We start from the raw sequence: 20,964 nt of genomic DNA, 5'->3' as shown, positions 1-20,964 counted from the left end.
ATGAATTATTATCTTTCTTCTGTATGGACCATCATATTCATTTTATCTTTTTTTTTTTTTGGATATATATTTTTGTTCAGATCAGCGGTCCTGATGGAAAACTGACATCATACCCTTGATGATCTTCTCAGAGTCATTAATAAGCTTGGGGAGGCCTGAACATCAACCCTTTGATGATGCACCGAGGCTGACGAGTCGCAAGAGTCGAAGCCTGCCACATCGGAGATCCCCATGTGAGACACGGTGCCTTGTACAAGAGTATAGAGGAGGGTACTGTATACCGGGTATAAGAAATGTATAGCATATGTCGTGAGCTATAAAAAAAACAATAAACTTTGTAGACCGTTGCCCCAATATACATACTAGTACTGAATTCTATTGCCCTGTCTGGGAATCTTCCGAGACAAAATAGGCGCCATGGTTTTCTTTTGGAGAAAGTTCATCTATAGAAAGGAGTTGAAGGTTCGAAAAGAGGCAGATAGCATCATCGCAATTAAACCACCCTAACACGCGCCGAACCCGGGGTGACCTCGATTGGACTCGGGGGTAGTACCCGTCACCCATGTGTTCCTGAGTCATGTCGTACCGAGTTAAGCTGCAGTAGATTTATGATTATGATTATATTATTGCTTTCTTCCAAGGTGCTCCCAGGGTACATACTGTAAGGTCAGGGACGTATAAGAAGAAGAAGGTTAACCAACTCCGTATGTACAACTGATGAGGGTTTCCAGAAGGACTTGGAATTGCGCCTCATATTTGCTTTTTTTTTATTTTTTATTTTTTATCTTTTCTCTTTTCTTTTTCCGTTCCCCTTTTTTTTCTTTTTCTTTTTTTTCTTTTCATTTATTTTCATTTATTATCATTTATCATAATTTGTGTGTTTTTTTTTTCTTTTTCTTTTGTCCTGGGGAAGATTCCTATTCTGGGTAAGGATCAATGTTCGGAGGCTGTTCTCTTTCCCCCTGGGACTTTTCTCTCCACTCCCGATATCCGCATCAATGCGACTAGCAGTGATAGGTATGATTCCCCACATGCGAAGATCCGCAGTTCGTACGGTAAGTTATCAAAAACCGGTCATGACCGATCTGGGCTAAACGTCTGGTAATTTATTTAGTTTGGCTTTGAACTTTTTTATTTTTTATTTTTTATATTATGTTTTTTTTTATTCTTGTTTTTTATTCTATTTTCTTTTTCTTTTTTAGAATCCAATCTGTTAAAATTTAGTATATACCGATCCCCATCTCGATCCACTCTGATTCCTCCGATGAAAAAAACGCCTTTGGATTATTTCCCTTTTCCTGAAATGGATTTGCCGTATTTGACGTAAAGAATTAAATCCTTTTTTTTCCCCCTTAACTATACAGAGTAACTAAGTAAATTTCTCTATTTTCTCTATTTCTCTTAACTGTATTTCGCTTTTTTTTTATTTGTATTTTATATTTTTTTAAAAACCCATTTTTATCATAATTCCCTTTTATTCTCCCTTTTATTCTTTAATTCCAATCTAATGGTAGCCTCGATCCCTCCCCATTGGAAGTGTTTTTTTTGATATTATCCACTTGCCCTTCACCCAATCCCCCCTCTTAGTCTCTCTAGTTCTCTTCTTTTTTAACTCTTAAACTCTTATATCGATCGCTGGATCGAAATCTTACTTTTATTTAACTTCCCTTTTTCCTCCCATTCCCACCTCGTGCTCATACTTGGATTAACATTCTCCCCCTCCCCCCGATTTCCTCCCTTTTTCTTTTCTGCTTCCCACGCGACGCAATTCGACCCATCATCTTTATCCCTTGCATTAAAATACAACCCTCCACGATCGATCTTTGCAAGACTTTCTTTTGCTTTTTCTTTTTTTTGGGCTTGTTGGACTTTTGGTTTTCCACATCACGATTATTAAACGCCTTTCATTCTTCTCTTCTATCCTCTTTTCCCCGGGGACCCCAAGATAAGACCCAAAGATCCAAAAAATACTGCCCATACTTCCCGATCGCATCGGACTTAACTCGCACCCTACGCCACTCTTCCCCCGTTCGCTCTTCATCTTGGTTCATACTCCGATCTTGCCGGATCTAAATCGCTTAGACGAACTCGGTGGTTCCTGAACCCTTCCACCCGTACGAGAGAAAGAAACGTCCGGGATCTTTAATCATTCGGCCGTATCGCGCCTTATTTATTTCCCCCCCCCCCCCCCCAATTCTACACTCGACATTCACGGTACCTCAACCCGAATACTTAAAACAAAACATCGACTTTGTCAATCCAAGATTCGCGCTTCAATCCGCCATATACCACGCCCATTGTTGATGAGGTCAGGAATCCACGCGTGATCCTTTCATTTTTAACTCGTTCTACCCTTCTTCCCCCCCCCACCTTCCACTCAATCGTGATGGGGTCTTTGGAAGCCGCACCTAGGCACAGGTTGGTTTGGCTTCTCATCTGATCCGGATCGGTCTGAAACTAAATGCTGACGGAACTTTTTGCGCGCCACACAGAGACCCTTTACCTGCCATCGGTTTCCTAGGCAAGGACGGTTCAGGGTATTCACACCCAAGCGTCGCTTCTCCCACTCCTCTACTCAGTCCCCCCAACATGTATTCCGGACAACCACTACCGTACTCCTACGCGCAATCCAATAACAATGCGCCACCACAACCGGGCTACATCTCACCGCCAGAGTCGCGCCGGGTGATCGAGGATGAAAAGGACAAGGCCGGTTCTCGACAGTCACTGCCTTCCATTCACGAAGCTCTGGGCAAGGACAACCACCTTCCCTACCCGGCCCCAACCTCCGCTCCACCTCCACAATCTGGTCATGTCGCACCACCCGCACATCTCATCGGACGCTCAGGCGCCGAAGGTCCGGCTGGCCCTCCTAACCCATTCTCTTCCAATGGTCCAGCTTCTGGATCCCTGATGCGAGAACCAGGCTACCCTCACCAGATCCAGCCTGATGCATCAAGGAACAGCCTTGGCTCTATCAACACAACAGAGTCCCGAAACGCCTCACTACACTCCCTCAGTACGGGTAAATCACCGACGCAAAGTGCAAAGACAGGCATCACTTCAATTTCGGGATCTCAAAACTCCACCTACGATTACAGCGCGCCTCCCTCCGCCGGCAGCGTAGCTTCTCCAAATGGCTACGGCCATTTCCCTCCCAACTATTCCTTCCCGCAGAGTGGCCCGTCATACCCTCCTGCGCCTTACGAGAATCGTAATTACATGAGTGCACCCCGTGTGGAAGAAGTCAAAGGTGGATTTGTGGGCCGACCAATGCCTCAACCCCATAGTGACTCGGTGAAGCGACATCTAGACGTATTTGATGTGGAGACGTCTCTTAATGAGGTATGGATTTTCTGGCTCTCATTTTACTGTTTCTATTTTTTTTTTCTTGTTCTCCTTTGCTAGGTGGGGGTGAACCGACCAGAGTTGATGGGCTAACGAATTACCCTATTTGAATAGATCGTCGAGCTGAGCACACGAACAATGGAGTTTTCACGACATTACGCCGCGCGAGCTCATCAAACACAACGGTCTGGGCCAGTTATGGGCTCGCTTCCCTCGTTGAACGAAGTGGAGGATATTCTCCACATGCAGCGTCGGAACCAAGATGCTTTAATCCGGATACGAACAGCCGTTGTGAACCAGGAACAGGCACTAGCGGAGATGGCCCAGCGCAAAGCGTATAAACCTGAAGACGAACATATGACTGGGACCATGTACCAGGAAGACTTCAAGGGCGTGGGTGGATTCGCTGGGGCAGACTCAAAGAAACGACGTGGTGTAAGTTCCAATTTTTTTTTCCATTTCCAGTTCCCTATGGTCCCCGTCCCAGGATCTTCAACATTATCCGTTTATCCCCCTGTCAGAACTGGTGTGATTCGTGCTCTGGGTTCTCCACTTCTCACTTGTCATGAACTGGGTGGCTAATCATATTCTTCCTTTTCACAGAAAGCGGCCCCTCCTGGTCGTTGCCACAGTTGTAACCGAGCCGAAACACCAGAATGGCGTCGGGGTCCAGATGGTGCCCGAACGCTGTGTAACGCATGTGGGCTGCACTACGCCAAGCTGACACGCAAGATGGGCGCCAACAAGGCGGCATCCTTGGGATCGAATTTGAAGCCCAAGTCGGTCCTGGACTCCGCCTCGCCAACCAGTCATTAAGCTTCTTTCTTCTTTTGTGGCGTTGGAAAAAGGCGGGACATAGAAACGGGAGGCAAAAAGGAGTTCGGCCATTTTTTATTATTCCCTGGATTCAATTTTTTTCTGCTGTTTTTTTCACTGTGTTTCTGGATTTCATTGGTTCCTTTTTTTCCCTCGGGGATCTTGAGCTTGCTTCCCCCCCCCCTCTCTCTCATCACCTTTGCCTTGACTTATCCCCTCCCACACCTTTGTTTTTTCTCACCTGGTGTGGACCTTCCTAATTGGTCTTATATAATACCCTCGCAGCGTTGGAAAAGCCCCTTCCCTTCAATGCATAGATTACCCTCTTTGGATACCGGATTCAAGACTTGTTGCTGTTTATGTTGATTTATGCGTTGGTGGTTTATACCCTGCATTTTTGTGCGTCTCTGAGCTCTATCAACTTTTGCTGTCTGAGTATGTCTCTTGTGATGTGTGTACGATCTTGGTTCTAGCATTTTCCCTTGGCCTTGAACGTTTTCTACCCTTTTTTTTAATTTTTTTTGATGTCCTCGGACTAGTGACGACTAAGTGACTGGTTATTGATTTCAACAGGAAATCTGTTGCGGGTGGCAATTTGATCTACATGACATGACATTTATCACTATTTTTTTTGTTTCTCTTTTATACTGTAAAAATTTCCTCTATAAAAAAAATTGGACATACTGGAATCAAGATCTTTCCATGTTTATCACATTATCGCCACGTTGTTTAGAAGCTCGGAGAACTCGGCCGGTTCCGACGTAGTTAAATGTCACATTCCTGTCAAAGCCGAGATGCGATGTTTGGTTGAACCAGACATTCGACACCTCAGGGTCCAATCCCATCTAGATCTCGCGAAAGACATACTATTCTAGTCAACACGCCAAGTCCAATGACCGCATTCTTTGCCTCTGGGATTTTGATAATTTTTTTTCTCTACGTCTAAAAGCCACATTGCATAGTGGCAGAGCAGTCCCTTGCAAATGTGTTCTGTGGACAGAACTATGAGAGGTTACCGTTGCGCTGGGATTACGATGATCGCGATCCTCTGATCCCCGAAAACTCGAGTCCCGGAACCAAGCATTGTCAAAGCACTTGAGAGCCAAAAAAAAAAAAAAAAAAAAAAATCAGACTAGACCATTTACTAAAAATGTAAATCCCAAATCCAAATCATAGGGGAAAAAAACAGAGCGCGAAATCCGATTTCCTTACCCCGTAGTTTCCTACTCCACTATCTAGATCATGTCCTTATGGATCTATACCCACGTTATAATTTGACAGGATCAACAAGATCAAGATTAAGGAGTACCCGATCAGATTTCGATTTAGATCAGCTGAGTAGCCGCTTATGCATCTGGTAAGAAGAGCGAAAACGAAAACGAAAGTTCTGTCAATCCGCATGCACCTACAAGAGGGGCAAAGCACCTCCTTCCTTCAGCCCACATTGCAGATCATCAAAATCACAAAGACCAATCCATTTCCAACCCCAAATACCTACGATCTACTACCTAACAGAGTATACGAGATACTACCTGAGTACCAGCTGTTTGGTAGAGGGCCTGCTCATATGTATACCGCACCTAACATTGAAATGATGCCCGGGTGCTGCTATCTATTCAATGTTTGTAAACTGTATACTAGTACACATCGAAACGTCAGCCAAAAACACACCGACAGAATCGCAATCTCAAATCTTAAAAACCTGAAAACAAATTATCTCAAATCTTTGAATCTCGCATGCATTCTCTAGCGGAGTTCCGAACGGATCCAACCCCACTGGAAACTAAAGCCCCCCCCCCTTCCCGATCCGCCACGAATCATAGACGATTCCATCCTAGCGGGTTCTGCGTCGCAAGATTTGTCATTTGTCATTTGTCATTTGAGTTGAGTTTTTGTGGGATGACAGGCCAGTTTGGGTTGGGCTGTAAGTATAATCGAAGCTAATGAAGGTAATTTTGAAGGGAGGGGGAAGATTTGAAGGAAATGGAACTTGAGAGCATCACCGCGGAGTTATACGGAGTACATACGCGCATTGTGATTATTACATACATTACCCCCCTGTTCGGAGTGACGGGTAGGCCGATCGTCTGCAATGGGGAACCTTGGAAATGGTCCGATCGGAGATACGTCTATGCATATAATGCTTATGTACTCGGTCTTGTGAATCGGAATCTGGAATTTGGATCTAGATCTGGGATCTGAATCCGAATCCGAATCTGAATCTGGTATACGATTACTGGGAATGTACAGCGAAGGGGTTCAAAGTGACCGGGGTGTTCCTGGTAGGTAGGTGCTTGCATAGAGAGAAAGAGTGCGGAGTTGGTATTCCGTGGAATTAACGCTACAGAGATAAGAGGGGCTAGTAAATCCTCCATAACCACTAGGTCGAAAAGGGATCGACAATTTGAGTCATGGACGCGGGATCCTGTTCCTGACACCACCTCCCGACTGAAAATTTGGACGGGATGGGGAACGGTGAACGATGAACGGTGTGGTGTTCGGGCCAAGACGGCGCTAGCAGGGATGTGTTAGTGGCCATACATCGATCGAGATGCCAGATCCATGAAGTATTTGAAATCTTCAAGGGCTAATGTATGGGGCGAATTTGTATTTTTTCTTTTTGTGATGAATTTTTTTTAATAATTCATTTTTATTCGATCGGGATTTGCTGTCATAAGTGTTATTTTACCTGGTTTTTGTTTTGTTCGTGACTAGTAGAAACCAAGTGCTGTTACAGGTGAATGTGGGCATCTGACACTGAAAAAAAAAAGTGAAAAAAAAGAAGCTTGAAGATAAACATAGAGATAAACATAAACCATAACCATAGAAACGTGGATCGATCGCTCTTTGGTAACCTTGTACAGAGGAAACCCAAATTCCTTTTAGTTACAGACGTTGGAACCGTGGGACTGTAGGCGACCAGCACACCCTAGTGGAGATCTTGCCTTTTGTTCTACGTCTAAATCCTTCGTTTTTCGACTTTGACTTGAAGAGTTTGAGGATTTTTGACCTTTTCCGCCTTTTTTACCTTTACCAATCCTTTATGAATCTCGCCATGTGGGAAAGGTCGAACTTACTTGGTTCATGATCCATGGATACACACCGAACCTTGTCATTCTAACCCGTGACGAATTCCGAATTTCAAAGTTCTGGTAATGACTCGAAATGTCGGGATCGAGGTAGATTTGTCAATGATCAATCAACGATCATATGTTCCAATATCAATATCAAATCCAAGTTTTGAGTCAGTGCTGGAATAGAATGTGGACCCTGTCCTCCGTGCTCCGTTCGCTATACGTATGTGATCTCATTTTCTCGATTCGATCTCATTCTCGATATCCGTTCGATCCGCCCCCGTGATTCCCGTCTCTCTGTGGACTCTGGTTGGTGGGTTGTCCCCTGGAGAAAGACTCCGTGGGGAACAAGAGTCCGATTTCAATTCCTCTTCCGATTTTCCCATTCCGGTCCCGGCCGATGTCCACGTTTCCCACAACATACCTGTAAATACAGTTTTAGCTATTGACAGCCTCCTGCCTAAAAAAAAAATCTAAGCAAAATATCCACAAAAATGCAAAATAGAGGTTCATTAGAATTCCCCAACAACCAGAAAACTAAAAGGAAATGAAATCAACAAACCACTAGTCTACCGCGCGAGCTCCGTTCACTGAGCTAAGGGAGTGGGCCAATGTGGCAAGCAGAACGGGGCGCACATCAACATAAACGGGAGAGACTCGTATTAACCATACGCAGTAGTAATTGAGATTTTTTGCCGACACCAAAACTTAGCGCGTACGTTGAAATACCATCTCCACTTAAGCTCACCGTTGAACTGAGTACAAGTTTTGATTTTTTGAGAAAAAAAAATTATGAGCTTCAGGTCCTACGTGAAATGGTGCTCTGTCACAGAAAAGGGGCTGATTGACTTCTTAGCTCATTGGCTTATTGGGGAAAAAAAAGGTCAGGCCATCCATGGGCCTGTGCCTGTGCCGTGCAGCACACAAGCCTCAGATCGGTGCCCAAGACCCTATCTATCCATCTGGAACTAGAGGGGGCAAATCGGTGTAATCCGATAGATCGTACGTCAGAGTCCCAGGATTACCCCTGTTCTGCCCTTGACCCCACATCTAGTGGTATTCCATGAACCTGAGCTGTACCGTGTAATGGATTTTCGGTTTTTTTTTTATTCTGGCAAAGTGAAGCTTCCCGTCATTTCATTTTCATTTCCCTGCTATTTTGCTAATTTTAGATTAATATTAGGAGAGGCAATAGACTGGTAGAATTCTCGTAACCTCAAACTTCCCCCCCCTAAAGAGACTAAAGAGATTGCAAGGGCTAAACACGGTTGATCAACAGTTGACCAAGCTCTCGGGCCTTCAGCGCTAATCCACTCTCGGGTCAGAAAGGGATGGGGTTCAGCAAAAAAACAGTGGATCTGAAGCTTTTTGGGGGAGATTTCTTTGTAATTTTCCGTTTGTTCTCTGATTGTTCTTCCAACCTTCTTTGCGTCATCCTGCAACATTCTTAGTCCAGGACTTGGTTTTTTAATAAGCGGCTCCAGTCATCGACTATTTAGGAGTTTGTGCTCGTGTCGAGAAGATCGTCTCCACTAGATCTACCCGCTTTCATTTTACTTGGAGAGCGCGGCTACCGCGTAGACGGGGGACTGCCGAGAGAGAGCGACTTGGTTATCCATACAGCCTATGACCTTGTAGGTATTCGGTATATGTGGTGGTTGCTTAGGGTTTTACATGGACGGCCGGGGAGGAGGGGGGCAGGGTATGGAAATTACTCAATACTGGAATTTGAGATCCTCAACTTCCCAATTTAGATTGTACTCTTTGTTTCTCTCAACACGAGCAACCGTGCACCACATGTGCAGCCATAGCCACACCAGATCCAGCGTCAAGATTCAGATCTTGTGGATTTGCGTCTGTGTCCATGTCCGCGTCTCTGCCATTGGTAGAAAAAGGTACGAGGGACGGGGTCTTTGTGGGGGGCCTGAGGCAAGACCTGGGGGAACTACCCAGTCAGTTTCGCTTATGGTGAACGCTGATTGATTCCCGGTGACAAGATGGTTCCCACGAAGAAGTAAGTTGTAGGCTAACGAGCTGAAGGACCGTGGGAAGGCAAACCGGGACAAAGTCTATCTGGTGGCCTGGGACAAGTGGCGGCTTTGATGTGGAGATGAAATCAAAAGGTACCCGGGTTGGTGGGTCAGACTATTGAATTGATTTGAATTGCGCTTTTGTTTTCTTTTGTCTGCCTATTTTGGGCTTCCTCTGCATTTAACGCTACTGTGGGGTTGCCTCGGTGCCTAGTTCTCTTTTTCTCTTTTTTCTTTTTTTTCTTTCTGATGATTTGGTGATGCACGACTGCGGGCCTTTTTTTGATATCAGTTTTTCAGGGCTCCTCTGCTATGGGTTGCTGTTACGTACGGGTATGCGTCTACACCGATACCGACTAGATACAGGCCTCAATATGTGTAGCACGTGGGTAATTTTCAAAGTGATGACTGAGGCATTACCAATCCTAGATATCTCAATATTAGTCAAGTTATACTAGTAGTAAGTGATAACTAGTATTCAAAAATACAGATTATCCTCTTTCCTATTTCTGCTATTTGTTATTCTCATATTGACTCCGGGGACCTCTGCCCAAACCCCATGCAAGATACCATGCTTCATGCGTTGTAAAAGGCTCCGAGATCGAGCGATACCTTACTTATGCACCCCATGGCATGTATGAAACTCTCTACCCGATCGCCCAAAATCGGCCTTGAAAAATGTTACATGTATATGCACGGTTTCTTTTTTAGTATTTTCTTTGATATTTTCCTGCATTTTTTTTCTTTCATCTCGCGTCGGGATTGGCATCATGGCCGGGATCCGATCTTCACTCTGCATGGATCTAGTTGATCTTTTACTCCATCCAGGACCCCGCTAGCTGACGTGGGATCTTAGATCGATCAGGCAGGACCACGGGATGCAAGTCCCATAGCGGTGTGGATTGCATTTCCACAGCATCTGTGGTTAAGCGATTGATATTTTCATTGTTTATTTATTTATTTTATTTCCCCCTATATACCGATCCATATCCGCCTTTGTCCATTTCGAGTACATACATGCATGGGTTTAGATGTGGCTTTCAGGCCACGTCACTAGCGTCATCGCGATCGGATTTCTGCGAGTCAGTTTGGTCGAATCTAGCAGTAGCTGCATGATGAGGTTCCATCCGAATTTGAAATTTAATTGAAAATTGATAACTGGATTTTTCTATTTTTTTTTTTTTGGAAAAAAAAAAAAAACCACAACGCACCATATGCAGTTCATTACTCTATAGCTACAGAGATGCAGTGCCCATCAGAACTTTTGAAGCTAACACCTCTAGTTTCTCAAATATTATGTACCCAAGTACATATGCACACAACAGCACACAAATAGCTTGCGTCTCCACTCGAGTGCTCGATAAGCGCCCCAAGACGCTGGAAGTTAGATCCGACCATAGAAGAAGCATTCTCTCACACCTCCCTTTCCACGGGTTACCCGTGCGTTTTCCCGATCCCACTCTTTTAGCGGATACCACTTGCTCGAAAAGTTGAGATTTCGATGGTGGATGGAGTCGCGGGAAAGGCATTGCCGCATTATTGGAATCGCGTTCCATGGAAACGAAGAGGGCAAGGTTATGCGAATCCGAACCCCACGGCAAGATCTCGATCGGCATCGGCCGATCTGCGGTTCTCTAGAGTTTTCTAGTCTAGAATTTCGAATCTCCTAGTTTCTGCACGCGCCCAACTCGGCAAATTGTAAACCAGAACAACCGGTACACTAAATCATACTAAATCACACTAAAAATTGTGTACACATATGGTACACTAGTTTCCTCGGTGCGGTCCCTAATTCACCCTAATTAAGGGCCGGACAAGTTCGGCATTTTTCCCCGTTGGAACTAGAATCGGTGTTTAGGCACGTTTTAGCTTAGTTCCCGGCTAAATACCCTTGCAACATGGCAGTTAATATAACTACTAGTAATATAACTGAAAACGCCGCTTTGTTGTCACAACTGTTCTAGTCTGAGTATAGATTAATTGCTCTCTCTACGCCACAACCCTGGCGTTTCCTCGGCCCCGTCGGATCCGAATTCTGCTTACTATGTCCAATCGTCCGTTCCATGGATCTGTCTTAGATTTCCCACGTTGTGCCCGCGTGGCGGAACCGGAGACCGGAACCCTTCTTGGACGCGCTTTTATATGACTTCATCTATTTGGTACCCGGCAGACGCGGATGTGGGATCTAGATCTGGATCTAGATCAATACGGCGACCATACGATTTCCACTAAACCTGCACGAAGGATTATCGATAGTGCGAAATATTTGAACCAAAGGTCTCATGTATAGATAGAACGGAGATGACGGGAAACCATGCCGCTACTACTCTATGGACTATATTTCGTTCATCGCCAGAATGCCCCAGCCACCGAATTAAGATACGCAATCGGCTTCTCCCGCCATGTATCAGCCTCCATATGACTAGTCGTATTCGAATTGAGAAAGAGGTCGACCGGGCTATCCGCTCCATACGCATCCCAATGTACCGAGGCGTTCACGGTCCCAGGATTTGGGTCCAGATCGTGGATAAACGAGGCCCACATACTCGTCATCATTGAACTGAGATCGTAGTATGACTGTGGAACCCCGGCAAACGGCTTCCCGTAGTGATATCCCAGTCCATAGATATTGTTGAACACAAATGATACCTCCTCGAAATGAGTCGCCCCGACGATGACTGGTGTGTCTGCTGCGTGTACGTTGAACCGGTAACAATATGCTGTGGTAGAAGTCTCTGTCCAAGCCTCGCATTGCCGGCGCCGGTTCGCGTGCATGGTAAAATCACCTGCAAAGGCAGAGGTTCGTCGCCACTCCCAGCCCATAGCTGGAACTCGCTCGTCGCCTAGGAACGCGGGGATTCCTAGCGATGGGATATCGGGATAAAGTTTGAGAATTTCATCGGCAATCGACGGTGGCGTTTGGAAATCGAATCCCCCATCTGCAGTCACGGATGGAATTATCTGTCAGTCTGCATATCATGAAACTGCATGAAGAAAGAAAGCGCAAGGAAAAAGAGAGCTCACCGGTCAGATAATCATACCACTGCTGGGTAGTGTTAATGCCCGTGGGACCAAAAGCAGTCCCCTCGTCTGTGTTACTCCCCATCAGAATCGGAACTTTGACAAATTCATGCCTATTTAACTGAATACTGCCCCAGTTCCGAATCAAATCCCCATCCAGCACCGGCGAGAAATTATACTCGGAGGAGCCGGCAGTCCCATTCAGAACAGCGTTAAGAGTCGCAAAAGGCACCTCCCGCAGACACTGCAGTGTATCTGCTGTATCAGCACAATTCACTTGAGATACGAGCTCGTCATAGGTGGATTGGAATTTAGTGTAGTTTGCCGGGCTGGCTGCGATGGAACCGCCAGATTCCATAATACCAGCCCGAAAGAGCTTGTCGTCTCGTCCTCCATACGCTGTGAGATGGTAGCCGACTGACATGGCACCTGCAGACTCGCCCCATATTGTGACTTTTGTGGGGTCGCCGCCAAATGCGGCAATGTTCTCCTGAACCCAGTGCAGGGCTAGTCTCTGATCTCGCAAGCCGAGATTTGTGTTCCCGCTACCCCAGACCTGACTTGAACTTATCCAGCCCCAGGCCGAGAGTCTGTAGTTGAGCGAGACGGCGATGAAAGGTTTACCTGATGAGGAAAGTTAGAAGGGAATGGGACGAAGGACTGGGGAGGAGATTACCGATATTGTGAGAGTTTTCCACGATCCTCGACATGTTGTATCGCTCATCTGACCCAGATCCCTCGTAGAACCCGCCACCGTGAATCCAGACCGCAACGGGAAGCTTAGATTTCTCCGTTGCCGACGAGCCTCGGATCACATTGATGGTGAGACAAGCCTCGGACTGAGTATACCAGATCGAGTCCGTCTGCAGCATACAGTGTCAGGGGAAAATCTCAACGGGATAGAAAAAACAAAGACACTAACCCCGTATCCAACACAAATATCCGAGTACTCTGTTGCATCGCGCGTTCCGTCCCAGCTCTCATTCAATGACTGCGGCACGGTGAATCGCAGATTACCCACCGGCTGTTGGGCGTATGGCATACCCAAGAAATAATCCTGGTTATACTGCGTGCTGTGCGTCCCCACATAAGTTCCGTTAAGAACTTTGACTGTGGGAGTGGATTTGGAATTAGTAGGGGCAGCATGAGCCGTCGCCCACACAGCCAGAAAGCCGATGGCAGTTGTCAACATGATGTTTCGTCAAACAGAACCTTTGCAGCGTTTGATTCCAATCCTGCTGGACCCGGAAATGCCCCAGACTGTATAATTTATACCCATTCCCTCAAGAAATTCATGGAGATGCACAACATGCGGGGAAGGACTGCATAAGGGTGCCAGGCCCCACACCCAAACGGTCGATGATCAGCGCTCACCAGTGAGGAATGATGCCGTTCGGCTGAATTGTCCGCTGGATGCTGTCAAATATGCCGACTAAGGTTTGGTAACTGGATACTCCGGAACCACCGTGACATGAAAATGCGGGGAGAAAGGCGGGATTCGAGGTGGGGGAGGAGTGGACGTGTCCAATCATGGATGATCGGTTATAGCTTGATCTGCAGATACCACGGGGAATTAGCATCGAAGGCTTTTAAGTTTGCGGGTGCTTCCTTGTTTTGTGTTAGGGTCTTGTAGCCCGAGGTTTCTCCGGGGGGGCTTTCCTTGCCGTAGCCGTGTGGCATTTGAGACATTCTGCAGACCCTGAGGAATGGGACAGGGGGGTCCGTGGGGTGTCAATAGGAAGACTGGCTTGGGCAACAAACATGGGGATTCTTTGACTGTGATCACTTTCGAGTACCTTGCACTTTGCGACCAGAGAGGGGACACTATTTGCGATGTCGAGCTCCTCCAACCTGATCAAGTCTTCGAGCACCGGTCGAGGGCGTTATAGTCCCAATAGGATCTGTCAGATAGCACTTTCCCAAGGTGTCAATATGGACTTGGATGAAAACAAACTTGATTGGAAATTTTGCATAGTGACACGTGTGGGCTTCCACATGACTAAACATTTGAACGTAGTCATTCTACATAACTAGTTAGATGGAGAAAGCAAAGCCAGGATATACATTAGCAGTCAAGCGTTTTCGTAGTGTAACATTCACCGATCATCAATACTAGATACCAAGTACAAGTATACTAGTAGTATTATAGTATACTAGTAGTATGCTCAGAAATTTAATATGAGTATCCCCCTATATATGTGCCTGCCTGATCTTAGAGGAATCCACTGCATCTCAATAGTAAATAGATCTTTCCCAAAATCTTTGTAGCTAGTCCCTCTTCTCTCTCTGATCTTACCTCCCCTGAAATTTTTCTTTCTTCGAAATTTAAGGGAATCATTGAGCTGCTTCAGATCTATATTTAAAGCCTTTTTGATCTATTTTTCCATCCATAGGGAAGGAAAGATCAGGGAATGGCTTCATTCCCAGGACTTATAAGTTGGGAACTGCTCTGTACAGTCCAGGTGACTCCCATATTGAGCTCAAGCGACTCCTATACTAAATTGATCCTTGCGCGTGATTGGTCGATCCTAAGCGACCTGGTTGATCTGGGGGACGCGTTCAGGGTCTTTCCTGGGGCATAAATACCTCGCTCTTCCCCCCCCTCTCCTTCTTTTCTTTTTTCCCCTTCCCCAAGTTTCATCACTCTCAAGTCTCCTCTTCAAACTTTCAAACTTCTATCTCAAACTTCCTTCTTCTATCTCATCCAAGTTCTTCCTTCTTACTTTGAACTTCCATCAATACATCCATGAACCAATACACCCTTGACACTTATAATGTCTATGACTTATCAAGCCATGCTTTATAATATGTACTTACATCTTCTCTTCTTCTCCTCTCTTTTCTTTTCTTTTATGCTAACCTTCTGAAAGATCTCTGCATGCTTCTGAATGTCACTTATCATTCATGCCTTGGTCACCTTGATGGCCCATACTCTGATCTCCTGAATCAACAAATCCTTTCAACTTGCCTTGCCGAGTCTCAAGGTATGCCCACCAGTACAATCCTTGTTTCTTCATCTCTTATTGACAAGCTGTCTGTCTAGATGGCCTCCCAAAATGTGCTTCCAACACTCACTCAAAAAAAAAGATTTTGCCCAGATAAAAAGCTTCCTCCCACAATGTGCTCTCACTCACTTCCAAAAAAAAAAAGAGATTTGCACGGAGAAAAAAAAACAGCTTTTGCTCACTGAGTCTTCCCAATCAACTTTCTCTGAGCCCCCGAGCACTGCCATTCTCGGAAACCTGCCCTTGAACTCGTTGCCGGCTACAAACTTCTCTTCTATTTGGTGATACGGACTGGGAGAAACAAGCAACAGATCAATGGATGGGTAAGCGGTGACCAAGCACCTGCCGAACCAGTACGATGATCCCCTGCATCATGAGTCTGTGTTTTGTTTTCTCGTTCTCCTTTGTTGTCCAGTGACTTCTCATGATGACGGGGATCTTCGTGCTGCAGTTCATGCTACCAGCATGGCTCTCAGCATCTCATCTTGCTACTTGTGGTGTTGTTTTTCTTTTTTGTTTACTTCTCGTGATGCTGAGGGCCCATACTGAGGCTCAGCCAGATAGACTCTGCGCGATGCCGTCATGGGTCATGGTTTAATGAGCTTGAGATTTGTTGTCTCTTTTCCTTGTTGTCAAGCTCATGTGCCAAGGCCCATGATGAGTTCGTCCAGAACGCAGTCTATCATGTGCTGAGTCTCAATGCTGCCAGGGTCGGTGCTTGGTTTTTCTTGCTTGTCCATCCATGTTGGGGGTTGGAATTTGGGACATGGGGTTTATTTTGATGCATCGACAATTGGCCATTACTTGCCTTGATGAGCTTGAAGGTATGTTCATGTTTCCAATTATCTTTCCTTTACCTCTTACTGACCTTTCAGCCTGTGCACATTCTCTTTTCAGATGATACCCAAGATTTGCTTAAACACATCGGGTCTGCCAAAAAGCCACCCTTTCCAGCTGAAGCTCCCTGTCAAATGCAAACTTTGCTTCCATGCTGCTGAAAATCCATTCCTCCTGGCATTTCTGGCATTTCAAAACAGGACTTCAACTCATCGTCGGCACCGATCTTTTCTTTCCTTGTTCTCAATGAAAACAAGAAACCGACCAGAGACAAATGAATCAAAATGTGAAAAAAAAAAAAAAAAAAAACTCAGAAATCGAACATCGAACATCGAACATCGAAAATTCCATCTCCAACTTGTGGAAACAACAAGCATGAAAGGAAGAAAGACACAAGGCCAAAATGCACAATCGAATAAAGAGCCCGGGGTTGGTGGGGAAAAAAAAAGAAATCGTGTTGTCATGTTGTTATTTTACTTAACTGTTCATCCTGACTCGGATGTATGCGTTGCTTCCTTTCAACACAATCAAATCCAAGATGTGCGAAGCATATGATTGCATACTAATACCATCAAACTATCCTATTTCTTCGTGCTGTTCTATTCAGATGTGTAGTGACATTCTTTTAAGTTCCCCCAAGTAATCTTCGCACATGATATGCTTCCTCCAAGCCAAGATGCTGGTACACAGTAGTATTCTTCGATGATGATCCTGACATTTTTCATGGGTAAAAGGCTGTAAGAATTGGAATGTACTATGACTGCATGAGAGTCTACGGTCATTGAAACCTAACAAGTTCATCCAAATGCTTACACTCAACGCGATGCAAAACAGAGACTCATGTCAAAATCGTCCAGAATGTTTCAAGGTTGCAACCACAACTCCACACTATGTTCCAAGTAAAGCCGCTAGAACGTCAAATACACCAACCATTTAAACTTATGCAGCTTGACTTGAAGATTACTACTCCATCCCCATCTCCTCTGCCGTAGGCTTCCTGCAAGAATACGCCAACCCAGTGACCTTCCACTCCCCATCAATCTTATGCAAGACAAAAAGCTCCACGCCAACGTGGTCCACAACACCATTAATCTTCGCTCGAAAAGGAGCCCAGACAGCTGCAAGATTGATCCCCTCATGCAACTTGACCTCTGGATCCCAGATCCGCTCATCCACATTGTCTTGTATTGTCGCCATATACTCGATGAAAGAGCCGATGGTGCAGAAGCGCAAATTTGTGGCCGTAGATGATGGGAGGGAAAGGGACATGCCACCAGCACATACGCAGTGTTTTTCAAAGTCGACTCGAGATTTTGTGTTGAACGCGGAGAGGAAGCCGTTTGCGACTGCTATGATAGTGTCGGTTTCGGCGGGGGGAGTGGAGGGGGTGGAGGGGGGTGTTGGTGTTGATATGCCCCAGCACATGGTTGGGGATTGGGGATTTCTTCCAAGGTTGTTATGGGTTTCAGTTGAGATTAGATAGCGGATGAGGATTGGATAGGATGATGAGATGAGAGAGATTCAAAGAGGGGATTCCCTGGGTGGTGGGACGAAATTTGAAATCCAATTCATTGGAAACTATATGGGGTGGAAGGTTGTAGTGTGCCATTTCGTGCTTTGATAGTTTGAAGATGTTGCCCAAAGTGTGAATTGTTGATCAACTTCGGCTGTTCCGTGTGTGGACGGTTGCAACGGTTGCAATGTGGCTCCGTTGATTGCATGCTGTATCACGTCCATTCGATCTCTATGAAACCTCAGATTTAAAGTCAGCGTCGTACGGATGATATAGATTTCAGTTCTCCGCAGGAGATTTTACTTGGAATGGTTCTGACATGTGGATATGTCCAGGGAAAAGAAGAATCGAGAGTTTAATGAGATAGCAGAGCATTTCAATGGAAGATTTGAATGGCAGTTTGAAATTGAATGATCAATAAAGAACCAAGAGGGCTGCCCCCCGGATACTGCTAAAATATGTGCAAATCAAAGTCATCATGTCTAAAATGTAACTCGACCCCACCCCGGACATTATCTATCTACACTAGTGGATGTAAGGAGAGTTCTATTTAAATCTTTTTGCCTCGAAGGAGCTCCCAGCCGACAGATCCGTTCCGGCCTTCCTTCATAGTCACCTCTTCAACCGCCTTGATAAGATCGTAGGTGATCTCTTCGGACACAACACTGTCATGCTTGTAGCTTGGGTGCTTGGCTACAAACTCACGAATCCAGCGAGCTCCAGTCCACAGAGTGCCGTCTGCACGTTTGCGGATAAGATCAAGGTAGCTTGCAAGGAAGCAACGGGTCTCGACGTCCACATTGACACTGTTCAAGTACGACTCCACAAGTGGAATGAGACCAGGGAACGAGCCATCTGTGCAGCCATTAATGATATCGGAAATGGTCATCAACTCATATTCAACCTCGACCGGACCAAGAGGAGGGGATGGAGGTGGCGTGTTGACAGCCGAAGATGTTGTAGAGGAAAATGTGCTGCCGTTTGAAGACTGCTGGGCGGGAACCTTCGGGGCTCGCGCCGAGAAAGGATCTTTGCGGAAGTAGAACTTATGATCGAGAACCGCATTGCGAGCATGAGCAGTCTCCATGTTCTCTGTGGTACGTTGAATGGGTATGTAGAAGTTAAGGTCAAAGCTCAATATGGCACGGGTAACGAGAACGATGAAGATGCTGAACGCCGCATTTTCAAAATCGGTAATTTGGATTTCCATGGAGCGGAACTCAACTCGCCAGCCAATGTCGTCCTTCTCCGATGGCGGGGGCTTGAAGCGCATGTGTTGCCAATTTGTGGACTGGAGGTTCTCGAAATGGTCACCCTTGCTCAAGTCGAGTTCCTCGAGGTCTTCAGAGAAGATCACTAGCGGATCACGAATGAAAAGATGGGCAAAATGTGTGGCAAGTAGGTCATCCATGCCACCGTCCATTAGTCGCTTTTTAATATCTTGGTCAACGACCAAATCTGGGTCAAAGTATTCCTTCCGCAACCGAGGGTCTTCAGAGATATAAGTCGAGTTAGAAGCGTATCTGGACTTCGGAATCCTCCATCGGTCATTTTTAAGGGGCTATCAAAGAGCAATGTCAGCAAAAAAATAACAATTCCATGTTGGGCCAATTTTTTTTGAAGGGAACAAGGCACTCACAGCTTCTCCGAGTTCTTCAGGAGTTCTATCATCCACTGCCCCGCTAATCTGGTTCCATCGCACATCTGTATCTACAAGGAATCCCTTGTAAATTGGCGTGGCCGCTGTAAGAGCCAAAAGAATTGGCCCAAGTGGGCTCAACTGATCATACAGCCTTCTGCCTTCAGTCATGTTCTTTGCCTGGAAGGTGATCTGCAAGCAGCAGCTACCCATACCAAAAGCCATGGCGTCCATGTAGACATGGTCATCCTTTGCAGCACCGTTTCGGACATCATCATCTTCCGGCCAAAGATGCAGATCATAGTTGACGGTGGGGTCCTTAAAGGGCGAAGGGGTGTTCCGATCCTTGAAAATCGGGACGTTTAATTCAACCTTGCGTCCTCGCCGGGAACGAATGTTGGCCGCCAATGTGGGAAATCGGATATGTGGGTTGGCAATCTCATCAGGCACAAATTGTGAGCGAAGAGCTGGCCCAGATGGGGGATAATAAGGCTGAATGTAATCGTCCTTCGTCCCCAGCCGAGGGAATGTTGTTAAGGTTATGGGCGATTCATTGGGCGCCATGTGTGCTTTGGCAACCTCTCGTCTTGAGAAAGTTAGCACACGTGCTCTTAACTCGAAGGTCCAGAACAAAGTAACTTACCGCCATTTCATATTGGACTCCACTTTCAACAGATCTTTGAACCCAATGCCCCATGGGCTTCCAGGAGTGGCCTCAAGCATGAACCGCCCAAACTCGGGGTGGAAATGCGGAGGATCTTCACCAGCGCTAATGAACCATCAGAGGCCTTGTCCATATTTCTTGAGGTACATACTTGTATGGCCACTTACTGTTCCCCATTGCTGTCGTTCTCGGACGAACCGGCTTGCCACAGAGCTTCGTCTCGGGCGAGCGACTTCAGAATTTCGGCTTGAGCCAAGGATAGTCGAGCTTTCTTGGCTGCATCATCGAGAGAGACCACAAGATATTCGACCTAGTAACACACAAGAGGAAGATGTAAGCAAACTTTCAGACCAATATAGTTTGCTTGCTGATCGTACCTCGTCGCCCCACAGGAGAACGTCACGTTCCTTGCCTCGCGCTCGACGCCAATTCGCCAGAAGTTGCTGCATAGACGGTCAGATTCATGACCATTTCGACGAAGATCAACAGATCTGCCGATTTGTCCCAGCAATTTTGTTCATACCTCAATTCCCCACTCGCGCACCTGGTGAGCCTTCTTTTTGGCCTCGGGCCATTCGAGGGGAGTTCCAAGAGCACTAGAATAAGTCAGTAACTTTCCACGGGCTCCACAAAGTGTCAAGTCGCATACAGCAGTCCCATTGTTGCAAGTATTTTCCCTTCCGGTTCCCAATGCAGGTGGTGCCGATCAAAGCCGGAAAGACGATTAGATAGGAAGGTGCCCTCGACCCACGACAGGTCCAAAGCCCGGGATATATGAGAGAAGAGAGTAAAGAACTGGACGAAGTTGTCTAGAAGAACTTCAAGTCAAGCCGCGCATGGGCCTTTTCCGACCGGTTCTTTCAAATTCTTGCATTGAGGGGGAATTTTTGCCGTAACGGTTCCCGGCGGGGCAAGATCTCGGCGATAAGATTCTGGATTTCTAAGCAATCAGGTGATGCCGATTACTGTTGATTATTACATTGATTATTCGATCTTGAACAACATCTATCTCAGTAG

General features: G+C 46.0%; 4 protein-coding genes across 4 annotated transcripts; 1 reads left to right on the top strand and 3 right to left on the bottom strand.

The window, feature by feature from the left end:
* Positions 1–2,589: 2,589 nt before the first annotated feature.
* nsdD (GATA-type sexual development transcription factor NsdD) lies at positions 2,590–4,164 on the top strand (the record flags this gene model as incomplete). Its single annotated transcript, XM_057165006.1, has 3 exons — positions 2,590–3,345; positions 3,463–3,783; positions 3,952–4,164. The coding sequence occupies 3 exons, from the start codon at positions 2,590–2,592 to the stop codon at positions 4,162–4,164; spliced, it is 1,290 nt and encodes a 429-aa protein (XP_057020605.1).
* Positions 4,165–11,614: 7,450 nt separating this feature from the next.
* N7466_005608 (uncharacterized protein) lies at positions 11,615–13,481 on the bottom strand (the record flags this gene model as incomplete). Its single annotated transcript, XM_057165005.1, has 4 exons — positions 11,615–12,207; positions 12,293–12,913; positions 12,966–13,152; positions 13,212–13,481. 4 exons carry the CDS (start codon positions 13,479–13,481, stop codon positions 11,615–11,617), a joined length of 1,671 nt encoding a protein of 556 aa, XP_057020604.1.
* Positions 13,482–17,094: 3,613 nt separating this feature from the next.
* Positions 17,095–17,556, bottom strand: N7466_005607 (uncharacterized protein; the record flags this gene model as incomplete). Its single annotated transcript, XM_057165004.1, has 1 exon — positions 17,095–17,556. One exon carries the CDS (start codon positions 17,554–17,556, stop codon positions 17,095–17,097), a length of 462 nt encoding a protein of 153 aa, XP_057020603.1.
* Positions 17,557–18,194: 638 nt separating this feature from the next.
* On the bottom strand, positions 18,195–20,607 carry N7466_005606 (glutamate--cysteine ligase; the record flags this gene model as incomplete). Its single annotated transcript, XM_057165003.1, has 7 exons — positions 18,195–19,205; positions 19,284–19,869; positions 19,927–20,052; positions 20,115–20,257; positions 20,325–20,390; positions 20,471–20,543; positions 20,597–20,607. 7 exons carry the CDS (start codon positions 20,605–20,607, stop codon positions 18,195–18,197), a joined length of 2,016 nt encoding a protein of 671 aa, XP_057020602.1.
* Between the last annotated feature and the right edge of the window lie 357 nt (positions 20,608–20,964).

Source organism: Penicillium verhagenii (assembly GCF_028828195.1).
Source record: "Penicillium verhagenii strain IBT 33310 chromosome Unknown utg000006l_segment0_segment0, whole genome shotgun sequence".
Taxonomy (NCBI): Eukaryota; Fungi; Ascomycota; class Eurotiomycetes; order Eurotiales; family Aspergillaceae; genus Penicillium; species Penicillium verhagenii.
The sequence above is the reverse complement of the archived record's forward strand: the minus strand, read 5'-3'. Positions and strand labels throughout refer to the sequence as shown.